Genomic DNA, 25,156 nt, shown 5'->3' with positions numbered 1-25,156 from the left:
CGTAATTGCACTTCAGTAACCAACTTTATTCTGCAAAATGAAACAGCCAAACTGACCTTTCCCACCTCTGAACATGACCTCGCACCTGCTCATAAACGACAGCTGATTGGTCCGCAGAATGACGATTCCAGTTGGCTGGTACGGTAGTAGCTGTCACTACAATCCTCTTCTTGAATCTCACGCATCTGTGCTTCTTTGTCTGACTGATAGTAGCATAACTTCCCTTGTAATGCAAATATTTGACCTCTGTTTATTTTGTTGAATTCAGCATTACATTTCCTTTCATTTGATATATGAATCATTGCACTGTGTGAAGTGAAACAGTTTTTATAAGCATTCAAAGTTGAAAAACATTCACATTTCAAAATGTGTCCGCAATTTTGGCCGCCAGTGTGTGTGTATATATATATATATATATATAATATATATATATATATATACATATATACACACACACTTCTCCATATGAAGGTTATGGCTCCATGTTAGTTTTCCAAGTAGCGTGTGCGCGTGTGTGTGCCACTATTATAGGGTCTGTGAAATCAGTGCTGTTAGAGGCATGTCTCACAGACACATATATATATATATATATACTGTATATATACACATACAGGCATGTCATATGTACTGTGTATGTGTGTGTATATATATATATATATATATATATATACAGTATATATATATATATGTGTGAAAAAATTGGATCTGTTAAAAGCGCCTATGTGCTAAACAAAGTGCTGTGCATAAATAATAATTGAGGTAGGTGGGGATTCCTTATGTAAGTATAACCAGAAAGTGCATAGTGCAATCATGAAAAACCTCAGTTAATAAATATAAATCAATGTAACAACCTACTAAAGTGCAAGTGATGTAAGAGTAAAAAACTTAGGGTCTCATTCAGAGCCGCTCGTTAGCGGCAGTACGCTCGTTCCGAGCGATGTTCACACATCTGCGCATGCGTACGGTTTTTAGTACGCATGCGCGAACCAGTCAGTGCGGCCGAAAATCGTTTGTTCGCTATATAGCGAATGCCTGCTATTTTGAGTGACAGAATGAGGTGTATGTGGGTGGTAACAGGGGAAGGTGCTTGAAAACGGGGAGTGGAGATCAGGACGCAGGCGTGCTTAAAGGTCAAAGCGGGCGTTTTAAGGGAGTGCATAATTAATACAGCCACGTCATTGACCACGTCACTTGGTTGTTTTATAGCCAGAACTGCTCGCAATATAGTGGTTGAAAAAAACAACCACAAGAATAGCAAGCAGTTCATACGCTGTATGATGTACTCGATTAATCTAATAAATAGCGGACATGACGTATGTTGCGAGCGGCCAGGGGGCGTTTTTATCAAATAAACGAGCGCATGTTTTGTTCGCTCGTTCAGACATGGAGGCGGCAACAGACCGCAAGGAGCGTACGGTTCATTTGAATAGTCACCCCTTTTTTCTGAACGAGCGAGCGCTAATTGCGAGCAGCTCTGAATGAGGGCCTTAGCTCTAACTAAAACATATATATAAAATCACAATTTATTTTAAAGCAATAAAAAATAAGAATAAGAATATATTGAATAAATACTGCTGTGCAAAAATACTGTGCTGTGCACAGCAATCACATATCTGCTATAAATACATATATTAGAGCATACACAAATAAACACTATAAAATTGACATATAAGTTAATATATTTTTCTTAATAAAAAGAATTGCTGCGGCTTATCTGATAAAATAGTAGTGAGTTCATGAAAGGTAAGAGGAGCATATATATTGTGGCAGTACCAGTAGTCTCTGTGGGGCTGGAGGGATCCACCCACCAAGGAAAAAAAGGGCTGGCGAGTGGGGTCAGTCCAAGGAGGACTAATGCAGACCAGTCAGACAGCCTGTGGAGACAGTCCAAGTGGGACTGTGGCAGCCAAAGAGCCCAATGTGTCTGGAGGCCAGTGGGGGCTAGGAGGCCAGTGTCCAGACCTGCCTTCCAGACCTGCTAAGAGGCAGGGAGGACCACAAATCTCTGATTGTGTTTATGTGAAGTTGTAGCAGTCAAGCTGCAGGCCAGGATGCCGGTGTCCAAACTCACAAGGAGGCAGGGAGGACTACAAGATAGACTTTATGGGATTTTGTTACAGCCAAGCCAGGTCAGGAGGGCGTGTCTATACCTGTGAGAGAGAGGACTAAAAACTGAAGGGTATATTAACTAAAGTGCAGGTGTTTAGAAGTGGAGTTGTTGCCCATAGCTACCAATCAGATTCCAACTATTATCTTATAGAGGGTGCTAGATAAATGATAAGTAAAATCTGTTTGGTTGCTATGGGCATCAATTCAACTACTAAAACCAGCACTTTAGTAAATATGCCCCAGAGACTGCATTCAATTTGCAGACCAGTTGCCCTGTTAGTCAGGATTCAAGCAGTGAGGTAGTACCTTGAATGGGGTCTAGTTTTTTGTTATTTTTGTTCCTGAATGCTAACAGTAAAGTTCCAATGTGTTTGTTTAAACTGCAAAGCTGCGTGCAGACCTTTATTAAAGCACCTAGACACTGCACCACTGAGCCCTATACAGAGCTAATTACCCCAGATTGTCATATATATATATATATATATATATATTATATATATATATACACACACACACACTGAAATACACTCATAAGTACTGTGTATACACATATCAGTCAACATTTGCAAACATTTGTCTCTTTTCTGTCAGGTATTTTTTTCCGTCACTGTCGCTTCCTTCAGCTTCGGAAATGCTGCTCCCAGTATAGAAGCCTTCGCCACTGCGAGGGGTGCGGCGTACACAATATTCCGCATTATTGATACTGTAAGTAATATTTCTGATATGATTATTTGTACAGTGCCCGGTGATTGTGCCGTTATTGTTCATATCAGGATGGGAATAAGTCATTACACCCTTCAGCGTTCCTGACATTTTGTGAGCAAATCTCTTCATATGAAATACAGATAAACTTCATTCAATTTGCAATATACATCACAATGATAAATACCACGATTTTCATAAAAAAGGCCCTTAAACCACCTATCATTATATAGGCTATATCCCAGGCAACGCCATGGCAGATTAACTAGCGTTTCTTCACTTGATGATTGACCACGCGTTTCATTTCTTTTAGGAGCCCAACATTGACAGTTTTTCTACAGGAGGATTTAAACCTGAGAAGATAAATGGAGACATAGAATTCAGAAATGTGAAGTTCACTTATCCATCCAGATCTGATATCCAGGTTAGACATTGCACTGCACATCCTACTAATGACATAATAATAATTAGGCTGTTACAAGAATACGACATAAAAGGACAGTGATACAATAGTAATAATAACACAAAGGGCCTGTATCAGCGTAGCGACCACTTTTACGCATTGTTGGCTGCAGCTGTATGACCGCGCATCCAACATCCATCCATTGTTGGAAGTAGTCATCATTATCATAAGTATGCATTTGCATCAGCCCCATCCTTGGTGCTAAAGCTCTATCGGAAATCAGATTAATCTCTGCATCGATGTTACCGATGTATACGAGGGACTGCAAGGTATTATGGATGTGAGATAGCGGTAGTGGGAGGTAGTGGCTGTCTTAATGCTGGCTGTGCGATGGCATTGTGATAGCTTTCCTTATCTTGTTTTTGCCACTAGATCAGCGTGCGCTTTTGCAGGCGTGTTCGCATTATTGATCTGTAATGAAAAATGACAGGAGCTGATTGGTTGGTACTTTATCTCTTTCCAAGCTTTGACAAATCTACCCCTGGAGTGGTCAAAGTGGGCCAATGCTCCTATTCTCCACTTCTGATTTTCCACTTTGACCTAAATAGATGTGATTGAGGCAAATGTGCAGATTTGCTCATCCCCTATCACTGGTTGCAGCACAAATCTCCATTAATTTCAGTTTCTTTTTACAGGTCCTGAAAGGTTTGGATCTGAAGATCCACAGAGGTCAATCGGTGGCTCTAGTAGGGAGCAGTGGTTGTGGTAAGAGTACAACTGTCCAGCTCATTCAGAGGTTCTATGATCCGGAAGATGGCACGGTAAGGCGGAGACATATATATATATACAAGAAAAACAAATTTTAACCATGACCTCTCATGTTTGTCTATGTACATACCCATCATATCTATGTATCCACTCTGCTCCAGTGCTGTGTCCCTTATTTTCCTGTACTGTCCTTGCTATGACTGCATGTGCAGTTTTCCTTTAATAGTTCCCTGTGCTATATACACAGATCCGGTGTACATTAATAATTCCAACACTCAGAATGTGGACATGGGGCCTGAGTCAGTAATGCACTGCTGAACGCAGATTCCGGATGGTCGGGATTCTGCGCAGGTGCCTGACCTGTGCTGCGCATGCACACTACGGGTCCTGCATGAACGTACGCAGAGTGGAAGCAGACTGTCAGTGATTGACAGTCTGCCGCCGTTTGTGGGCGGGGAGGGGGCGGCGACGGTCTCCGTTTCCCGAAATGGAGGCGTGTCACAGCCGTTGGGGGGGAGGAAAGAGACCTGGATCTCTGACGGCTGACGGAGATTTCCTGGCCTCTTCCTCTCATTTGCGGTGGACGGCTTCCATGACCCCATGGGTCACTTAGCCGGCCGATGTTCCCGCAGATTATCCGATGCTGCTTTGGACAACGCAGCTCAGATAAGTAATGCACAGGAGCCGTGATGCCTGATGCTGCATTGCTATGTCTGCAAGGACGGAATTGCAAAGCTGCTTGTGTGCAACTTTGTAATTCTGTCCTCTGTTGAATTAGCCTCATGGTCTGAATGTCTATAAGAAAATGTCGACAGACAGGGTTTTTTTATGATTATAGCTTTAGGCCTAGGGTTAGGCTGCAATATCGGCAACGATTCCTCCATTTACGACAGCAGCCGCAACCCCCATAGGTTTCTATGTGGGATGCAATGCTGTCAGATTTGCCAAGCATTACGGAGTTGGTCTCCACAGCTTACTGCATACGGAGATGGCATTGTGCTGCTGAAGCCTATGTATGGGCTACACTTCATAAAATTTACCAGGAGGGGTTTCTGGAGGACCACCTGCAATGGCCACTGCACAGGTGTGGTCTGTATACCACGCATGCACAGGAGTCTGGCACAGAAGTGAAGAGACGGTGTCTTCAGACTGAGCACATTGCAGGAACTGGCTCATTTCAGAGCCCGTGCTATTTCATACATCCCGACGGTATGATCTCATACTGCAATGCAATCATGTGCGCTAATATCGTGCCCAGTTTACATTGCAAATGCAATTATTGATAAACAGGCTTAGGCCTCTTAATGAAAGAAAGTTGAATCCATCAGCAAGCAGGCTCACATTGAGATCCTGTTTAAGGCAGCCCCTTGTCTAGGCCTATAGTGCGGGACTTTTATACCTTTACAAAGATATATTGCTCAGTACAGTAGAAAATTAGCTCTCACAGCAGATACAAAGAAACATAATTCAGAGAAATAAAAAATAATCATTCACATCCATAATAATAACCATCCACAATGGGGCCCCCTGCTGGTGGAGTACTACCTCGCAGCATTCCACGGCTCACCGAGCCACAAGACCCCCCTGCGCGGCCACCTGTTATTCACCTACCCACCATAACCCGCTACTCACCCACCCACCATAATAACAGTACCTGTGGAATGACTTACATCCTTCCCTGTAGCTCAGGGGCCCTTCAAAGATGCAGTGGCACAGGGAGAGCTGTAGGGAGATGCCAGGCATGGGGGTGCCAGAGCTGTGACTCTGCCTGGATGATTGGTACTATATCACAGACGGGGAGAATTCTAAGCTGCAGGACGAACTCCAGCAATAGCCCAAGTCATCTATCGGTGAGCCAGGGGATACCAACTGTATGCGGGACAGGCAGCTGACAACTGGCTGTCATTACAAATTAGGCTTCCAAAGTCATTATAGAAACATAAAATTTGACGGTAGGTAAGAACCACTTGGCCCATCTACTCTGCCGTTTTTTTACCTTTTGGTAACCTCAACCCTATGTGATCCTCAGTTCTTTGTAAGGATATTATTATGCCTATCCCAAGCATGTTTATGTGTCAGTTCTAGCTGCACTGATCTTATTCTGTATATAATGTGTATATACTGTGTGTCACTCTCACTTACTAAACATTTATAGCACTAGTCAATAACTTAGTGAAGAAGGGGATATAGTTATCAGACCGGTGGATGGTATGGCACCGGTCTGAATCCCGACGCTGAAAGTCCGACACGGGACTATCTTAATCCCAACGCCGGAATCCAGAAGGACACCCAGCCCGAACTACGTAAGTCCGGGGCGCCCTTAGTGTTAGCCGTGGAGGGTAGGGGGGTGTTAGGTTCAGCGGGGTTAGGCTGCAAAAAGGGAGAGTTAGGGTTAGGGGGAGAAGGGTAAGTATACCAACCATCAGGATGCTGCTGTCAGTATTTTGACAAGAAGCATCCCAACAGCCGACATTACATACCGATTCACCAGCAGTTTCTTAACTGTGAAGTGGTCAACTGATGCTCCTCACCCTCAGTGGCAATCTAGTAGTGTGACACTTGGCTGCGATATGAGAGTCCACTGCAGTCTGAGGAGCAGAAGGTGCCAACCCAACCTCCTGTAGAAAGCATTGGATGTGTGTTACAAATGCAATGCCCATGAGAGGATGGAGCTTACTCTGAGGTAGGAAGGGATGCCACCTAGGGCACACACAAAGCCACCAACGGCCCTGAGTAACTGCTTATTAATCCTTATTTTACAGATCACAATTGATGGACAAGACATCCGTAACCTCAACGTCCGATATCTAAGAGAAGTGATCGGTGTGGTGAGTCAGGAACCGGTTCTCTTTGACACCACAATCGCTGAGAATATCCGTTTTGGCCGAGAAGATGTCTCAATGCAGGAAATTGAACAGGCCGTCAAGAAATCCAATGCCTACAGTTTCATCATGGACCTTCCAGACGTTAGTAAATCTGTAAAATAATTTCCCAATAAATTACTGTAATTACTGTAGTTAACTCACATTATGGGGGAGATGCATTAAGCCTTGGAGAACGGGGAACGGATTAATGAGAGAGTTTAATGCCTACAAGTCATGAACAGAAAGAAGTTAGTACTTCATGATGTTGCAACAAAACACTACTGTGTCAATCAAGTATCTTATTGCGATTTGTTATTGAAACACATGTTTCCAATGCTTCCTGATATTTGCAAAAAAACATACTGTGTAAATAAAGTATTATACTGCACTTTATAAAACTGTATTTATTATAATTATTGCTTAGGTACCTCGTTATTTGCCACAGTTCCCTTTATTTACAATGCTTCTTCTATTGTAAGGTAAATCTATTTAAATTAAAGACATAGGCCCTGATTCAGAGCCGCTCGCTATTTGCGGTCGTTCGTTCATAAACAAGGGGTGGCTATTCAAATGAACCGTTCGCTAATTGCGGTCTGTTCACGCCTCTAAGTCTGAACGAGCGAGCAAAACTTGCGGTTGTAATTTTGAAATATATGCCCCCTTGCCGCTCGCACCATACGTCATGTCCGCTATTTATTAGATTAATCGAGTATATCGAACAGCGTATGAACTGCTCGCTATTCTTGTGGCTGGTTTTTTCAACCGCTATTTTGCGAGCAGTTCTGAGTAAAAAAAAAACAAGTGACGTGGTCAATGACGCTGCTGTATTAATTATGCACTCCCTTAAAACGCCCGTTTTGACCTTTAAGCACGCCTGCGTTCGAATTCCACACCCCCGTTTTCAAGCACCTTCCCCTGTTACCACCCACATACGCCTCCTTCTGTCACTCAAAATAGCAGGCATTCGCTATATAGCGAACAATCGATTTTCGGCCGCATTGACTGGTTCGCGCATGCGTATTAAAAACCGTACGCATGCGCAGATGTGCGAACATCGGTCAGAACGAACGAGCGGCCGCTTACGAGCGGCTCTGAATCAGGGCCATTACCAGGAAGACAGCTAAGGTTTACAAGGTGTCTTATTCGTATCTGAAAGTTCCACTGATTCACAGCCATGGGTTAATTTCCATCATTACCTTAAATTATATTTTAAGGATTTTTTTTTTTTATTATCAGGATGGAATACTGATTTATATCACCAATAGGGAAAAATAAAGATAGTAGGGTATCCTTTATGGAATATCTATATTTTTGAAATATATATGAAATTGTTTATATGTAATGAATGATAATATATTTATATAAAATGTCAAAGGAGTCCTATATAGGCAGAAAATAATTTCATAGGCTCAATACAAGGTGTATATGGGGATACAATGATACAATATGGTTAATATTTGTATTCACTAATCATAATATAAGTATTTTTTGAGAAAAAATTTTATTACATTTTTCACGAGTACAGATTATAAGGTACAATTGTCAACAATCAATAACAAGCTTATATAAACTGATTTAGAGACAATAATATAGAAATTGGTAACAGAATGAGTATACCTCTGCTGAAAAAGGCAAGGAATACCCGGCAATTTTTATGAAGGTCAGGGAAAAACAGCATAGTTAGAAAAGAGAACGACTCACAGTAGGAGGAGAGTTGGGGAATGTTAGTAAGGGGAGACTGGTAATGTGGGGGAGAGAGAGTGGGGGGGGGTTGGCAAATAGAGCACCCAGTGAGGAGACAATCACGATCAGGAGGGTGTCTCCTGATATGCTAGCAAAGGGAACCAGGTCTCAAAGAATTTGTCAGAGCTTTCATGCATCAGACTAGTTGTATGCTCCAAACTGTACACTTGCCAAATCGAATTCAGTAGAGCAGTGAAGGAGGGGGGCACTGTTTTCTTCCATGAAGCAGCAATTGTACAATTAGCTGCGTTAGTAATATGTCTTATGAGTGCTTGGGTATGACTATCACAATCGTGAAGAGGTCTCGGAAGTAAGTAATAGGACATACAAGCAGGGAGAGAGATATTTGTGATAGAAAGAATTAGGCGATGAACTTTGGCCCAGAAGGCCTTAATTCTAGGACAGTGCCACCAGATATGTGCAAAGGTGCCCTCCTCCCCCCAGCCCCTCCAACATTCACTCGAGGCCTGAGGGAACATGGCTCGAATGCGTGTGGGAACTAGATACCATCTATAGAGTCTCTTAAGAGTATTTTCTTTGCTTCTGACATAGATTGAGGCTTTCGCCGCCAGCTCGCCAATTTTGGACTAATCCCTGGGTTCCAAAGATTTCCCTAAGTCCTTTTCCCAAGCTAATTCATGGGGGTCTTTTGGAGGGCGATTATAATTAATTAATAAATTGTAAAGAGTAGAAATGAGACCTCTAGAGATAGATCTAAGTAGGCAGAGGGACTCCAGAGGAGAAATATGATGGATGAGATTTAGAACCGATCACTGAAGAAAAGAGATGTCGTATCTGAAGATACTGGTAAAAGTATCTCGTCGGTAAATTAAATCTATCTTGTAGTTCGGAAAATTCAGGAAATGGACAGAAGGGAGCAATATCCCTCAGCGTGCGCAAGGACAGTCTGGGATAGGTGAATCGCTAAATAATATTTATGGAAGTTAGGAAGTCCCAAATCACCCTCTTTAGCTCGATGGCACAGAATGCGGAACCTAACTCTAGGTTTGTGGCTTGCCCAGACAAATCTGGAAACTAGCCGCTGAAGAGAGGCAAGAAAAATGGAAGGAACTCTGACTGGGAGCGTCTGGAAGAGTTACAAAAATCTCGGTAGTACATTCATTTTGATAGCGTTGACGCGCCCCATCCACGAATCATAATATAATTATCATGATAAGGTGACAACTAATGAATCTACAGAAAGACTGTTATGATAAATAATATTTATCTGCTACCCCTACTCAATCCATTCCCTATCTAACAGAACAAATGTTGAAATTATTAAACCTATAAAGGGTTAATAAAGAATATAGAATGCAAATGAATTAATAATATAACCCACATGAGACAAGGACACACAGTAGGACAATTAATTACATCTTATTTTATTTTCACAATAAATTTTCTCATTCTGAGCACTCTTTGGCCCTCATTCAGAGGCGCTCGCAAAATGTGCGGCCTCCTGGTCGCTAGCTAAGCTGTGGGTTACCCCCCCTCTCTCGGCGCCCCTGAGTGCGGCCGCCCACAAAACGGCAGGCGTTCCTTAAGGAACATCTCCGTTTGTGAAACCACCCCCCGGCCCGCCTACAAAACGGGGAAAGCAGTCGATCAACATTGACAGCCGCCCCTTTTGTAGTGAGCTCCGGAGCGAGAGAATTTCTCTCGCCCCGGAGCTTGCACAAGCGCAGTGCGGCCGCTGCGCACGCGCAGGGCCTATACATCGACCCGCTTGTGAGCGCTCAGCTTGCGAACGGGTCTGAGTGAGGTCCTTTATCTTTATACTGTATGTGCATTGTTAACATATTTCGCTGGACATGTTAATGAATTGCTTACATTGAACCTTTTTAGGTTTCCATTTATAATGAAGATTTAATATAAGTAAAATTTTAGCTTTCAAACCAAAATATATAACAGTGCACCATTTTCAAGACAACACTTTTTTTCCCTTTTCTGCGATTATTCATTTGTTGTTTCTTGGCAGCACCCCTGACAAAAAAATAATTCATTATATGGTATAAAAGTTACAGGGTTTTAGGAATATTCCTTTAAACTAATATATATGAATATATAATGTGTGCAGGTATATATTCACATTCCTTTTGAGGACAGTACGAAGTCACTGACCCTTTAGCCATTGTTGCGGCTGGCGGCACAGGGGGTCAGTGGAGCAGCAGTGTGGGCGTCCTATAGGACGCCTAATACTGCCCACTCGTATATAAAAAAAATGGAATTCAATAAAACTGCTGAGCAGTGTCTAGAAATGTGCCTTGCTCCTGTAGGGCACCAAATTAAACTGGCCTGGCTGGGGGTGGGATATAGGGGGGGAGAAGCTGGGGGTGCTGGGAGAAAAAGCTTAACTAGTTGATGCCCGGACTCCTCCTGCACCACCATATACCCCATGATCTCTGCCTGTGTCCCCTATGGAGTGATGAAGAAAGTTCCATTACCCTATTAGTACACATTATAATGTAATGAATATTTTTATAAACAAAAGAGAATCATGGCTTGATAATGTCAGTAATAATTGCTAAAGTCGAATTTTCCGTGTGTAATGTAAATTAAAACAACACCCCCTAATTCACCATTTGTAGCTTTCTTAATCAAAAATGTTTTTTTTCTTTCTGCAGTCGTACAAATGGCAAATGACAAATTGACATAATTTATCCACAATGCTAAATAATTAAGTACTAAGAGTCATTATGCAAGCAGCCAATCACAAGCTGCTGGATAATGATTTTGGTGTCATCATTTGTTATACTGTCCCTTAGTCAGGACTCTTCTCTTCATGCTAATTTGGCTTGTGATGGGTGGAGCCGCGTACACCAACTGTGGTGGGCATGCAATATCAATGTGTTTGAAGTGGCAGGGGTGGGAGGGCAATCTAACACTCTAAAGCAACAGCTACGGCTACTTCTGCAACATGGCGGCACCCCTTCGTAGTTGCTCACTGACAATTTCCCTGCCAAACAACAGTTGGATCCTGTCTCCGACATAACATGACACAAGCTTTACAGTAATTTCCAAGGTCACTTTAAATTCCCATTCATCCTCTGTGGGAGATGTATCAAGCCCATACTCGCCTACTTTTGAAAAAGCATTACAAGGAGCTTCATAATGGGGAATAAGTGCAATCAGGGAGATAGCAGGACTCTTCAGACTCTTTACAAGCCTCTTCAGTGAGTCAGGGAGATTGCTGCTTTATCAGGGGGACAATCAGAGAGAGTTGGCAAGTATGATTAAGCCTTGGAGAAGTGGAGAGAGATAAAGCACCAGACAATCAGTTCCTAACTACCATGTTACAAGCTGAATTTGAAAATTGACAGTTATCACTCTGCAAGGCTTAGTACATTTCCATTATCAGGCCGTGATCAAAAATCTTACATGTTTAATGGGAACTGTCTTGTCTATGTTGCACCCCCTGTACAGTGTAAAACGAGGTTGACCCGCAGACAAAATTCCCTCCTATAATAAATACAGTTGTCATTCTGTCATGATCACTTTTAACCATAAATCTGAATACATTGAGCAGTATTATAAGCGAAATGCAAAAAAAAAAGGTTAAAAAAAATAGTGCTAAAGGTGTCAGAGTTTGGACTTTATAGTGACTTTTACACAATTAAATATTTGATTAATTAGATCAGGGGTGGGGAACCTTTTATCTGCCAAGGGCCATTTGGATATTTATAACATTATTCACTGGCACGGTGCAGGCCACGCCCCCTCTGTGTGACATCACATGGAGGGGGCGGTCCACAATCACCGGTGATTACAGCAATGCCCAGAGCATCCTGAGGATGCTTCGGGGAGCTGTAAGGACAGCGGTGTGACCGTCTTTAGCGTCCCAAGGACGCTCCAGGCGGCACTACTGCATAGATTCTGCTTGCAGGTTGCCATTCTAGGCACCCTGCTAGCCAGATGAGGCTAACAGAAAAAAGCTCCTAGATCTACTGAATTCGAGTCCCGTCTATGGTTGCCTTGGCAGGGCCAGACCAAATGACTTTGCGGGCCTTATACAACCCGCGGGCCGGACGTTCCCCACCTCTGCATTAGATAAATAGCTAATATTAATATATAGAGAGAATTATTTGTGCAATGTGAACAGTACAGCTATAAACCTCTATAAGCATTTGCTACAGTATTGGAAAATATGTATTTACAGAAGTTTGAAACCCTGGTGGGAGAGAGAGGAGCGCAGCTGAGTGGGGGACAGAAGCAGAGGATCGCTATCGCACGGGCGCTGGTTCGCAGCCCCAAAATTCTTCTCCTTGACGAGGCCACTTCTGCTCTGGACTCTGAGAGTGAAGCTGTTGTCCAGGCTGCCTTGGATAAGGTAAGTAATACACAATGTAAAGTAACTTCCCATAAAGTCATTTTACTTAATTTTACTGGGAAATAACAGGTAAGTAGTCAAGAATGAGTAGCAATGTAATATAAAATAAAAAGGCATAGATGTAGATGTATCTATGGTATATGGTACAGCTCTTTTCAGTTCTACCATCACAATGGAGTGTGTGTGTATCTGTGTGTGTGTGTGTGTGTGCGGGGGGGGGGCCTCGGGGAACAATCCTGTGCAACAAAACAGTGCTGGATTGGAAGGAGAGAGGCTGTGTATGTCAGGCAGCCAGTGAGAGCTGTAAAGGATGGAGCTACCCACCAGCTCATATACATATGCAGTACGCTTGGCTCTTAGCATTTTTTGTAAGGGAACATGTCCCGGTGTCCCACCGGTTGCAGTCGGACATACAGATGTAGGTGCATGTGTTGTAGTTAGCTCCTCAGTTATAAGCAGTAATGTAATGTTTTCCAATTTAAAAATCAAATTGGGATCTTCTTTCCTGCCGCAATGGAAATATTAGCAAGTAATAAGAATAGATGACTGCGACTTTATATAACAGCCACACTAAATAATTAAGTACTATTAGTGGGAGGGATCGAAAGCAGCTAGCCAGTGCTGTCAATCATCATCATCATCATGATCATCATCATGATCATCATCATTGCTTCTCGTTGCACCAGCCCTCCAGCACCCATCCGAGATGCACCTCAGGCATATATATGTAATAATCCATTCCTTTTGCCATTACATGAACATGTACTTACTGTACTTGGGCTTGGGTTGCTCCTTCCACCCGTCATTCCACCTCTACAAACAGAAGGAGTTCTAAGTGTAAATTCACAGATCATATATACATAAGAATATATGCATATACTGTATATTTTTGCAGTGCACACAACTCTGCAAGAGACTCATAGCGGTATATGTACTATAGTGTGGGTTCTTCAAAACATGGAAAACAATCACAGACAAAACCAGGGACAAGCCGCTGCTTCGCAAAAGTCACTGCTTAGTAAATATGTCCCTCAGTGACATCGGAAAGGAAGGTTAAAGGTATGTTGAGTATTGCAGAGCGTGTAGATAGAACTGTGGACTATGCAGAGGATGCTCACAGTTCCCAGATGGATCCCATGCGCCCTGGATAGGGCTCGTGCAAGGCACATTGATAATGATGACGGGACAGACTATTGTTTCTCTATTACATCTAGGCCAGAGAGGGCCGGACCACCATCATAGTCGCCCATCGCTTATCCACAATCAGAAATGTAGACAGTATTGCTGGATTCGACAATGGAGTTATTGCTGAGCAAGGAAGCCACAGTGAACTCATGAAAAAGAAAGGGATCTACTATAAATTGGTCACCATGCAGGTAAATACTTATTCCATGTCCCTTTTATTTGTAATGCATCATTTGCTTATATAATGTTCATATGAATTTTGAATACTTTCATTCTGAAATTACTTTTTTGATATTAAGTGACTTGTATGTAGAGTTGCTTTTGCAGCAATGTTTATAGAGCTTTTATTGGTGCATACACACGGTCAGATAAAAAGGACGATTTAAACGATAACGATATCGTTTATCGTTTGATCGTTTAAATAGTCCTTTTTTTTTAACCCCCTCTAATGACCAAACGATGGTCGATGCGCGAGCACGGATGGCCGATATCAATATCGACCATCGCCCGTGCATGCAGGCCAACCTGGTCGATATTAACCAGGTTAGCCTGGTTACTTTAGGGACCCGTGATCGTTGATCGCGGGTTGTTACATCGTTTGGGGGTTGGCGCATGTTGCTGGATGTTCGATAAAGAACATCCAGCACATGGAGGACGATCAGACAACGATATCTGATCGTTGTCTGATTGTCCCGTGTGTATGCTCCATAACCCGTACTGTAAGAGGTATATTTACTAAAGTGCGGGTTTTTGAAGTGGCAATGTTGCCCATAGCAACCAATCAGAGCACCTTTTAGAAGATAATAGAATCTGATTGGTTGCTATGGGAAACATCTTCACTTCTAAAAACATGCACCTCAGTAAATATACGCCTAAGGGCCTGATTCAGAGCTGAACGCTCTGACCAGAGCGCTCACTCTGAATCAGGGCCCTCCTACCTATTTTAGTGATGTCAGTGGGGCCGGCTTCACACGGTAGGCGTTCCCATGGGAACGCCTCCGTCTGGCAGGCACGCCCCCGGCACGCCCCCTAAAGGAGGCGTGCTGTCAATCAACATCGACAGCACGCCCCCTTTGGTGCGAGACCCGGAGCGATGGAGAGCACGTCGCTCGCCGGGTCTCGCGCATACGCACGACGGAGCTCCCTCCGTCGTGCGCATGCGCAGTGGGGGAACATCGACCTGCTTGCGAGCGTACTGCCGCTCACGAGCGGGTCTGAATGACCCCCTAAGTCTTTTACATGTTTTTCTTGCTATGTTTACACTATTTCTATTGTTTGACTTTGTAAGGTGCTGCAGACCCCATTGGATGCCATATAAATCTATATAATAAGCGTGAAGGGTGCTTGTCTGTCTGTCTGTCCTTTACGCATGGACAGATTTTTGGATTTAGCTCTACCAAGTTTGACCAGGATTAGGTTATTGCCTAGATTTGAACTTCGACTGGGCCACACACTGTCACACAATCCCTAAAAATAGGGACACTCTTAAATTACACAAGTTCCAGGGCTTGACTCTAGTGAAAATTGGCAGTCTGCCAAAAAACTGTGTGAAAGCTACAAAAGTATCCTTTTATTCTCACAGGCTGAGCAAGTGTCAAACTGTAAGACTCATGCAAGTTCATATTAAGTCATAAAGTGACTAAATATATTAGTCAGCCCTCTGTGTTTGCATGCAAGGGCATAACTGGAACTTTGTGAGCCACATAGCAAGCTCCTAAAAGGGCCCCCAAGAGGTAAAAATACACATACATTTTCCACCACACAGAGGGCCTGATTCAGACCCAGTCGCAAGTGCTGAGCGCTCGCAACCGGGTCGATGTTTGGCCACTGGGTGCTCCATCGCTCCGGGTCTCGCACCAAAGGGGGCGAGCTGCCGATGGTGATTGACAGCTCGCCCCATTTGGTAGGCGTGGCCGGGGGTGGCTTCACAAACGGAGGCGTTCCCAAGCGAACACCTGCCGTTTGTGGGCGGCCCCACTGACATCACCAGTGATGTCAGTGGGAGAGCTTCCGGCTCTATCAGAGCCAGAAGCTCTCTGGGGCTTGCGGCCACGAGACCCTACCACAAGGGTCTCGTCGCAAGCCCGATGGTCGCGATGGTCTTAACCATCGCCACCATCAACCTGGCTGCTTGCTATAGCTGTTGGTGGTAACCCACAGCTATTCGAGCGGCCAGGAGGCCACTCCAAAAAAAGAAAAAAAACGCCCTGATTCAGAGCGTCCAGCTCTGAATCAGGCCCTGAGCCCATTTATGTTATGCCATACAGTAGTACCCCTTAAACACATTATGCAGGGGCATCTTTAGAGAGGAAAGGGCCCGCGTGTATCCCCCGTGACGGGCCCCCTCCTCTCACCCGGGCGGCTGGCAGCTGACTGCCGTGGTTGGCAACTGGTTGGCAACACCGCAGAATCAATAGACTCTGGCCACTAGAGTGTGCCCAGTGTCTATTGCGCATGCGCATATTGCGGGGAAATGGTGCGGCCACCATTTTCCTGCCGATTTCTTCACAGTGTATGCGCAAAATGCCAGAACAATGGCCGCGGTGGTCATTTTCCTGCGTTCGAGCAGAGAGACCCGACGCGGGACCACGGAAAGGTAGGTTTTAGATAATATGGTTGCAGGGTGTGCGGTGCGGGCTCCCCTGGACCCGGGTGGCCAATGTGCACCGCACACCCTGCACCCATTATAGATATGCCCCTGACATTATGCCATGCAGTAGTGCCCCTTATACATTATGCCACACAGTAATGCCCTATACATAGTAGTAGTGTCCCATGTAGCACATTATTCCACACAATAGTAATGCCCCTTACACACTTAGGGGATGTAGTCAGGAAGCCGACGGTCTAAATGCCGACCGCCGGCTTCCCGACTGTCTGATCCCGGCAAAGTACTAATGACAGGCGTCGAAATCCCGAAGCCTGTCATTAGACCTGCGCCGGTAGACCGATGCCCGGCATACCGAACGAAGGTAAGCCAGGCGCCGGGCGAGGAGAGCCGCGAGGGGGTGGGTTAGGTTCTAGGGCTCACGAGGGGACTTAGGGTTAGGCACCCCTCTGGGAGGGTTAGGTTTAGGCTAGGGAAAGGGGGGGTCAGGGTTAGATACCCCCGGGGGGAGGTTAGGGTTAGGCACCCCCCCGGGAGACTTAGGTTTAGGCTGCGGGGAAGGAGGGGTTAGGTTTAGGCACTAAGAGGGGGGTTAGGGTTAGGCACTTGGGGGAGAGATTAGGGTTAGGCACCCCTAACGGAGGGTTAGGGTAGGGAATTAGGTTAGCGATACTCACATAATTAGCAGTCGGGCATCCGCTGTTGGGATTTGAACCGCTGGCCATGCAGCCGGTGGTAATACCTACTGCACCCACACACAGTAATGTCCCTTATAACAGTATGCCACAAAGTAATGACCTTTACATATTATGCTTCTTCCAGCAACTCACCTCCCTCCAGCAGCCTCTCGCCTCCCAGTGTGTGCCATCAGCAGCCAGCAGGTGTGGATTTGGTGCCAGGCCGCTGCTAATTACAGCTGGTGCACTGGCAGGCAGCGGCAGACATGGACAGACAGTGCTGGCGCAATTTGAATCTGGCGCCAGTCGTGAGCCAATCAGAGCTCACAGACAGGCAGCCAAGCAGGAGCCGCCACTGCTGATTGGCCTCCGGTCCGCGAGCTCTGATTGTACTTTCTCTCCATGTCTGCCTGCCAGTGCGCCAGCTGTAATCAGTTGGCGGGCCAGCACCAAATCAACACTGCCACACCCTGGTCCCCCTCGACGGCCCTGACTAGACTGGCCCACCTTGTTTGCGTGACTGGGTGCAGGGGGAGCGGCGGGCCACAGAGGCAGCTTGGGCACCATAGCAGCCGCACCCCTTGCACCCATTGTAGTTATGCCACTGTTTGCATGCATGTTAGCAAACAGTGGGGTCCTTTTTAAGCTCAATGAAATGGGGATATAGCCAGTGGCGTTGAGAGCCATGCTGGATCCAGGGGAAGGGGGCATGGCTTAATTGTGGGAGGCATCACCACGCCCCCTTAGGATAAAAAAGGGGGGCGATGTGAGCCCCTCAGCCCAGCGCAAAGGCGGGTGGGGGGGCGCAATCAGTGTGATCGCTCCCCCTCACAGGCATAGGAGACTGCTGCGGCTGCTGCTTCTTCCTCCAACTGTTTAGTATAATACCCATTCAGTTAGTCACCATATTACAGCCCAAATGTCCGGACACCTTATAGCAGGACACCTCCTTATTGCCCCTGTCATTACTGCTCCGCTTTTCAATGCAACCACTATGTCTCATTCTCCTTTATGAACCTTAGCAGTCACTGAACAGAAAAGGCTGGGAGAAGGTACTTATCGTGGTTGATAATTACTGGCAGCATAGGTGCGGTCTATGGTGCTAACTCAGGAGCGTCGTCACCTTGAAGGTTGACAGTGGAGTATAACATCTTGGGAAAGTATGGCCTGTATAATGACACACTACTTGATGATTTGGCTCAGTGTCTGTCACTTATCTCTGCAGACAGTAGAAGATCAGGATGACAATAAAGGTAGAGAAAGTCGGACGAATGAACCCTCACCAGGTCTGAATAACACCGGTGCTGAACTAGTGAGGAGACAGTCAGGGAGACACAGCTTCAATAAAACATCGGCAAGACAAGACAAGGAAGGGGATGGGAAGAAAAAAGATATGGTGAGTTAAATGGTCATGTATATAACACATGGGTATGTAACAATGACACCATGAAGTTCAGAGGCGTAACAGTTATAGGGACCGCTTGTCCATAGATTGCATAAACTCCCTAATGGCTGATCATCCAGTGAGCCCCATGCATCATGCAGACATAGTGCATAGCAAATAAATTGGTCACATTTAATTTGACAATAGATTACTACATTTAGTTTGAAAGGTAATCAAATAAATATATATGGTGGTGGAATAAAGAGCAGACAGGGAAACATAAAACAAACTCATACAGTACACACCACAAACCCACTCCCAGGGGTTCAACTCTCCTTCCAACTTTATACATTGGACCCAACTGGGTAGATGATGTCATCACTCCCAGCAGGGTAGTGTCAAACGAGGAGAGCGCACCCAATAAAACTTTATACTTCATCAGAGCAAAGAAATGCCAATCCGTACCGTTACTCCAAACATAATAATAAAACCAAACAAACTGGAGGGAGGGAAACGCACTCACACTCCTAAAATGGGAGCCTTAATAACTTCACAGATCTCTCCCTGTGACACAAAGTCCAACTAGTACTGATCAGCAAACCTGTCATTCCCCCATACACTTGCATTCAAAATTGGACAACCAACCTAGTGCCTTTGAGCTTGCTGCATGGCAGCCTTGGGTTTCAATAGTCCTTCAGCTGATTGCCAGACCTCTGTCCTCACTGTGCTTGGTACTGTACTGAACAACATCTCCACAGCAACACCATAAAAATGTAGAAAATCAACAATAAATAAATAAATAAAAAAAATCTCAAAATGTAAAAAACACTGCAAGGCCTATTTAAAAATGCCTGCTGTAGTTCATGTTAATGAATCAGGTGCTACGTTTAATGAGTGCACTACAAGTTATATCAATTAAATGAAATGTTTCATTACTTTTTTTTTTTAAACTATATTGGAAAGGTTTACAATATACCCACTAAGATCATCTGCTTTAAATTCCCTCCCTCCACAGTCATTGTGCTGTAGGGCAGGCATATAAATTTGCACGCCCACTTGAGCTGTCACTGAACATCAAGCCCCTGCACCAGCAGAAGCACCAATATATCTGCAGATTCATCGGCCATTTGTTGCGATATGTGAAAGACATTGGCCCTGATTCAGACCCACTCACGAGCGGCTGTCCGCTCGCAAGTGGGTCGATGTTCTGCACTGAGCATGCGCACGACGGAGGGAGCTCCGTCGTGCGCATGCGCCAGACGCGACGAGCGAAGGAAAGTCCTTCGCTCGTTGTGTCTGATCAAAGGGGGCGTGCTGTCGATGGTGATTGACAGCACGCCCCCTTTGGTGGGCGTGCCGGGGGCGTGCCTCCCTGACGGGGGCGTTCCCACGGGAACGCCTCCCGTCAGAAGCCGGCCCACTGACATCACTAGTGATGTCAGTGGGAGTGATTTTGGCTCTGATAGAGCCAAAATCACTCCGGGGCTTGCGGTTGAAAACCTCAACCGCAGGCTCCGGCTCGCAGTTTCGATGGTCGCGATGGTCAAGACCATCGCGGCCATCAAACTGCACGCTCGTATAGGCTGTGGGTGGTGACCCACAGCTATACGAGTATCCAGGAGGACGCTCCATTTTCATGGAGGGCGGCCCTCATTCAGAGCGTGCGCTCTGCTCAGAGCGTACGGCTCTGAATGAGGGCCATTGTTCACAGACATATCAAGGGTACACCCCATCTCCCCGTCGTGCTTGCGATATATATATCGCCCAGTGTGTACCCAGCTTCACTTTCTCTCTTCCTGACATATCCCAGACTATATCCCTCATTACTCTATGTCATAGTATAAAGCTTACATTTCATATATCATACTAGAATGAAGAGCCTCCTCCAGTTTCCTTTTTCAAGGTCCTGAAACTGAACAAATCCGAGTGGCCGTACTTCGTGGTGGGACTCATCTGCGCAATAATCAACGGTGGCACCCGACCCGCCTTCTCAATCATATTTTCCAGGATTATCGGAGTATGGTTTCAAGATTTTATTATAGACATATCTTATTGCTGAATGGTTTATTGATATAAAAAAATATCACACAAAATTGGTGCATGTAATAAAGACACCCAAGGTGTCCTCTTGTTTGGTCTGCGTGCGCCACCTTGGTGCACCTATGGAAAGCCAAGTCAGATTGCATCCAAGGCAGATTACATCCGGTGCACATGGTAAATTACCTCCTATGTTATAGATATAATAAAGTTTAAAGGGAACTATTATATTATATTAGCCACCTGTCTCCTGATATGCAGAACTTGTGACATTTATAATCCATCAGATCTTAGTACAGTGAAACAAATGTGCCCCTCATGTGATGCCATCCGCGGCTTCCTATAGGCAGCAATGCTGTATTTAGCCTAGATTAAGCTTCATATAAAAATGATATATACCTTCTAGTTCTACCATTAGTAAAATAAATGTGCTATTACTCTCTTCTCAGGTATTTGCAGGGCAGGCCGATGAGGTCAGGTCCAGAAGTAACATGTTTTCGTTGCTCTTTTTGGCACTTGGAGTACTTTCTTTTATCACCTTTTCCCTTCAGGTGAGTGTCTTCAATGAAAAGCTTCCTTTTCATTTATTAACCTTATATTCAATTATTTAAAGTCAAGACTTGTCATTGATACTGCGCTCCCAGTTTTAGAGGTCTATTCATCACCACTTTTCACATTTTCACCTACTTTTGTATAAATGAAATATTGGGGCCATTCATTATAAAGGTAACGCAGGAGATAGTGACATCTCCTGCTTACAGTTCAGCCATGATCTGGCCCTCTGTCCCATACACTAGTACGGGGACCTTAATTCATCAAGCTCCGAAAATACAACATTTTCGGAGCCTGACTGCGAGAGATTTGGCCATCTTTAGATGCTGTTTGTTCCCGTACCCTGCTCCTGCACTATGGGAAGAAGCCGCGGGTTGCGAAGAGGGATCCATATAGCTGTTAAATAATTACCTTTGCAGACTGACAGGGGAGATGTACTAAAACTTGGAGAGAGATAAAGTACCAGCTAGTCAGCTCCTAACTCTCATGTTACAGGCTGTGTTTAAAAAATGGCAGTTAGGAACTCATTGGTTGGCACTTTATCTGGGAACTAGTTAATATGACGGCCACCGATATACCGACACCGGAATCCAGCCGCCCGGCAAAATGCCGATGCCACTATCCCGACCGCCGGAATCCAGAATGAAGGATCCGGGTAAGTATCAGCGTTAGCCCAGGAATGGGGGGGTTAGGTTTAGGGACCCCAGGGGGAAATTAGGCTTATGCACCCCCGGGGAGGGTTAAGGTTAGGCTGCGGTGAGGGTGCGGAAAGGGAGAGTTAGGGTTAGACACCACCAGGGGGAGGTTAGGGTTATTCAGCCGCCTGTAATTCATACCTATTCCCTTTATCTCCCTCCAAGGCTTAGTACATCTGTATGTTTTTGTGAATGGGTTAAGTAGCTAAGGTATTTGTATGTTAGGATTATTGATTGTAAATATCTGTGATTAGTGTTAATCAGATGCTGTATTACTCTGTATGTTGATATTTTTCTTGTTCGCCATCTGCCAGGGATACACCTTTGGAAAAGCTGGGGAAATCCTTACAAAGAGAATAAGACTTCTGAGTTTCAAAGCTATATTGAGACAGGTTTGTCACTCTGATTTTTGGCATTTAATTACAAACTTGCAATTAGCTATAATACAGTTTCTAGAGAATTTTAAGGATATATTTATTTATTTTTATTTTTCTTACTGATGTCTTTGTAGCGGGAACATTGATTCTAATACCAGCGCAATTTTCAAAGCTCTATTCTTCTGTTTCCTTCCATCTGCAAGCGAGAGCACATTCCGCGCATGTTATAGTTGTCCACAATAATTAACTATGTGGGCTATTTAACAAGGAGATACTGCCAGGACTGCCAAGAGCTCGGACGGGCTCCTATAATGGGAGAGGGGTGTGATCAAATGGGGCCATGAACACATCCAACCCACCCCACCCTCCTCTCGGCGCCCCTGGATCCTGCAGCAGATATCGGAAATACAACAATTTTACCAAGCTGCAAATTCTCCTCCAGCTTTAAAGTATTAGCATTAGTTATCACTTTATGTTTTACAGGACACAGGACCTGATTCAGAGCCGCTCACTAGATGCGATCGCTCACCCCCAGCTTATGCAAATTCGGCTAAGTGACGGCATGGCAGGCGCTCGCTCGGAAAGGCATAAGCACGCCCAGTTTGTCTTGGCGAGCGATCACTTTGTGTATGCAGACACCCATTAGCGTATGTAGAGACACGCACTAGTGCACGTCATCTCCAGGAAGTGTATTAAAACATTGGTACATCGAGGACCATCAGAAGGGCTCGCAGCGCTTGTGGTTGCCTTAGCTTACCGCAAGCACTGCGAGGATTTCAGTGTAAAAAAAAGGCTTGTGACGTGTACTATGACGCTGTCTGTTAATTATGAACGCCTTAGAAACGGCGTTGCAACACTCAGGCACGCCTGCGTTCGCACCTCCACTCCCCCTGTTATTAGTGTCCTGCCCATGTTACCACCCACAAACGGCCTCTCCTGTCACTCATTACACTGGGCTGTCTTTGCTTGGCGAGTGAGCCAATTCCGATCGCTCTGAGTAGTTCGCGCACGCGTAGTACGAAGCGTGCGCATTCGCGGTCGCTGAACATCGGCCGCGTACGAGCGAGCGGCCGCTTGCAAACGGGTCTGAATGAGCTCCATAATCTTATCTGCGCCACTGTCCCACAAGAGACTCATCATAAATTGATCCCGAAAAATTATCTGTCATTGCAGAGATAATAAATGATATTTATTGGGAACAAATTGCAGGGGGAAGATTTCCCCCCTAAATCATTTCGCCATCACTCACAGATACTTTGGTTCCTTAAGACTGAGGGGCCCAATTATCAATTAGTTTTATCATACGCTACAAGTTTTAAAACTCATTGTGTATGATAAATGGTGCTTGAGCCAATCAGCTCCTAACTGTCGATTTTTCAGATGACAGTTAGGAGCTGATTGGCTGGAGCACCGTTGTCATACACAATGAGTTTTTAAACTCATTGCTTATGATAAATGGTGCTCAGGTCAATAAGCTCCTACCTGTCATGTGTTTGAAAAATGATAGCTAGGAGCTGATTGGCTCAAGCACTATTTATCATACATAATTAAAACTGGTTGCGTAGGATAAAACTCCATGATAAATGGGCCCCTTTATCATCTATCCCTGACTGTGGGATGCGTCCAGAGTCATTTGTTGAATACTCTACAAAATAGACAGGAGTTTATATGAATGCAGATTTTAAATCTCCTCATTGATAATTCTGCCAAATCTTTATTCATTTAGTATTTACTAGTTTGCGAATTCCTTTAGACATATGCAATGCAAATAGCAGATATAGGAAAAAATCAACAACTTGTAAGAAGCTGGGTCACTGTTGGGTAATGGTGTACGGTGTGTGACATTGCAGGAAATGGGCTGGTTTGATGACTGTAAGAACAGCACTGGTGCTTTAACTACAAGACTGGCTACTGATGCTTCCCAGGTCCAAGGGGTAAGTAGTTATTAGTAGTACAGTATGTTAATGTGGTAAAAGCAGTACATTGAACCCCGATGCATGGCTAAAACTATCTCAAAGTGAAGTAGCTACTGGAATATGTATTGTGAGTGCATACTGCCATATCTTTGTCAGTCTCTCCTACATTATGATTTTGATAAGCAATTAGTTTATGGACAAATTGTCCATAGTAGCTCCCACACAGAACTAAATTCATATGTTCACCCCTATGCAGTGCTGTCCACATCTCTGTGGCTTCCTTATCCGTACGCTTGGTTTCATAACCGTTATTAACGTTATAGCCCAGTTACCCCCCTTCAGTCACCAGTGCGGCGTGACTGGATTGTGTACGACTCGGCATGGTCCATAGTTGTTTATGTGCAACGTAAAAACACACAATATACACCCTGCAGGTGAACTCATATGCAGCCCTGCACCCGCCCCATAGCGATCATCGGACTGTATGAAAAAGTGTTAGTTCAGGGCACATGGGTGCTTTACAGAAGAGAACTATAAGGGAATGGGATAAAGTAAACAACTGTGTCAGAGTTTTTGCCATTATCCAAGTACAGCTTTAGCTTCCTGATCCATATTTCCCAAGAGAGCATCTGTTGGGTTAGAACTTGATCTAGGCGCTGGGTAAGAGACGCCAGGGTCCCCTCCCCAGCACCCATTATACTTATACCTCTGGTGCTTACATTCCCGAAATGCTGACCGCTGGCTTCCCGACAGTGAAATCCCGGCATGGGACTAATGATAGGAGTGTAAATAACGACGTCTATCAT

The 25,156-nt window shown here is 44.7% G+C and overlaps 1 protein-coding gene across 2 annotated transcripts in view; it reads left to right on the top strand.

The window, feature by feature from the left end:
* The window catches only part of LOC148473420 (ATP-dependent translocase ABCB1-like), a 90,830-nt gene that overhangs the window by 44,205 nt on the left and 21,469 nt on the right, over nt 1–25,156 (top strand). The window contains exons 10-20 of one of the 2 annotated variants that reach the window (XM_088459602.1): nt 2,701–2,814; nt 3,125–3,235; nt 3,910–4,035; nt 6,745–6,948; nt 12,749–12,919; nt 14,134–14,295; nt 18,615–18,785; nt 20,677–20,790; nt 21,260–21,361; nt 22,372–22,449; nt 24,285–24,368. In XM_088459602.1, the coding sequence (XP_088315728.1) occupies nt 2,701–2,814; nt 3,125–3,235; nt 3,910–4,035; nt 6,745–6,948; nt 12,749–12,919; nt 14,134–14,295; nt 18,615–18,785; nt 20,677–20,790; nt 21,260–21,361; nt 22,372–22,449; nt 24,285–24,368 (1,437 nt within the window). Of the gene's footprint in view, nt 1–2,700; nt 2,815–3,124; nt 3,236–3,909; nt 4,036–6,744; nt 6,949–12,748; nt 12,920–14,133; nt 14,296–18,614; nt 18,786–20,643; nt 20,791–21,259; nt 21,362–22,371; nt 22,450–24,284; nt 24,369–25,156 lie in introns of both variants that reach the window. The other variant, XM_088459601.1, reaches the window with a different exon arrangement.

The sequence above is a fragment of the Taudactylus pleione genome, unplaced genomic scaffold, assembly GCF_031769625.1.
Source record: "Taudactylus pleione unplaced genomic scaffold, aTauple2 ptg000916l, whole genome shotgun sequence".
NCBI classification, from domain to species: domain Eukaryota; kingdom Metazoa; phylum Chordata; class Amphibia; order Anura; family Myobatrachidae; genus Taudactylus; species Taudactylus pleione.
The sequence above is the reverse complement of the archived record's forward strand: the minus strand, read 5'-3'. Positions and strand labels throughout refer to the sequence as shown.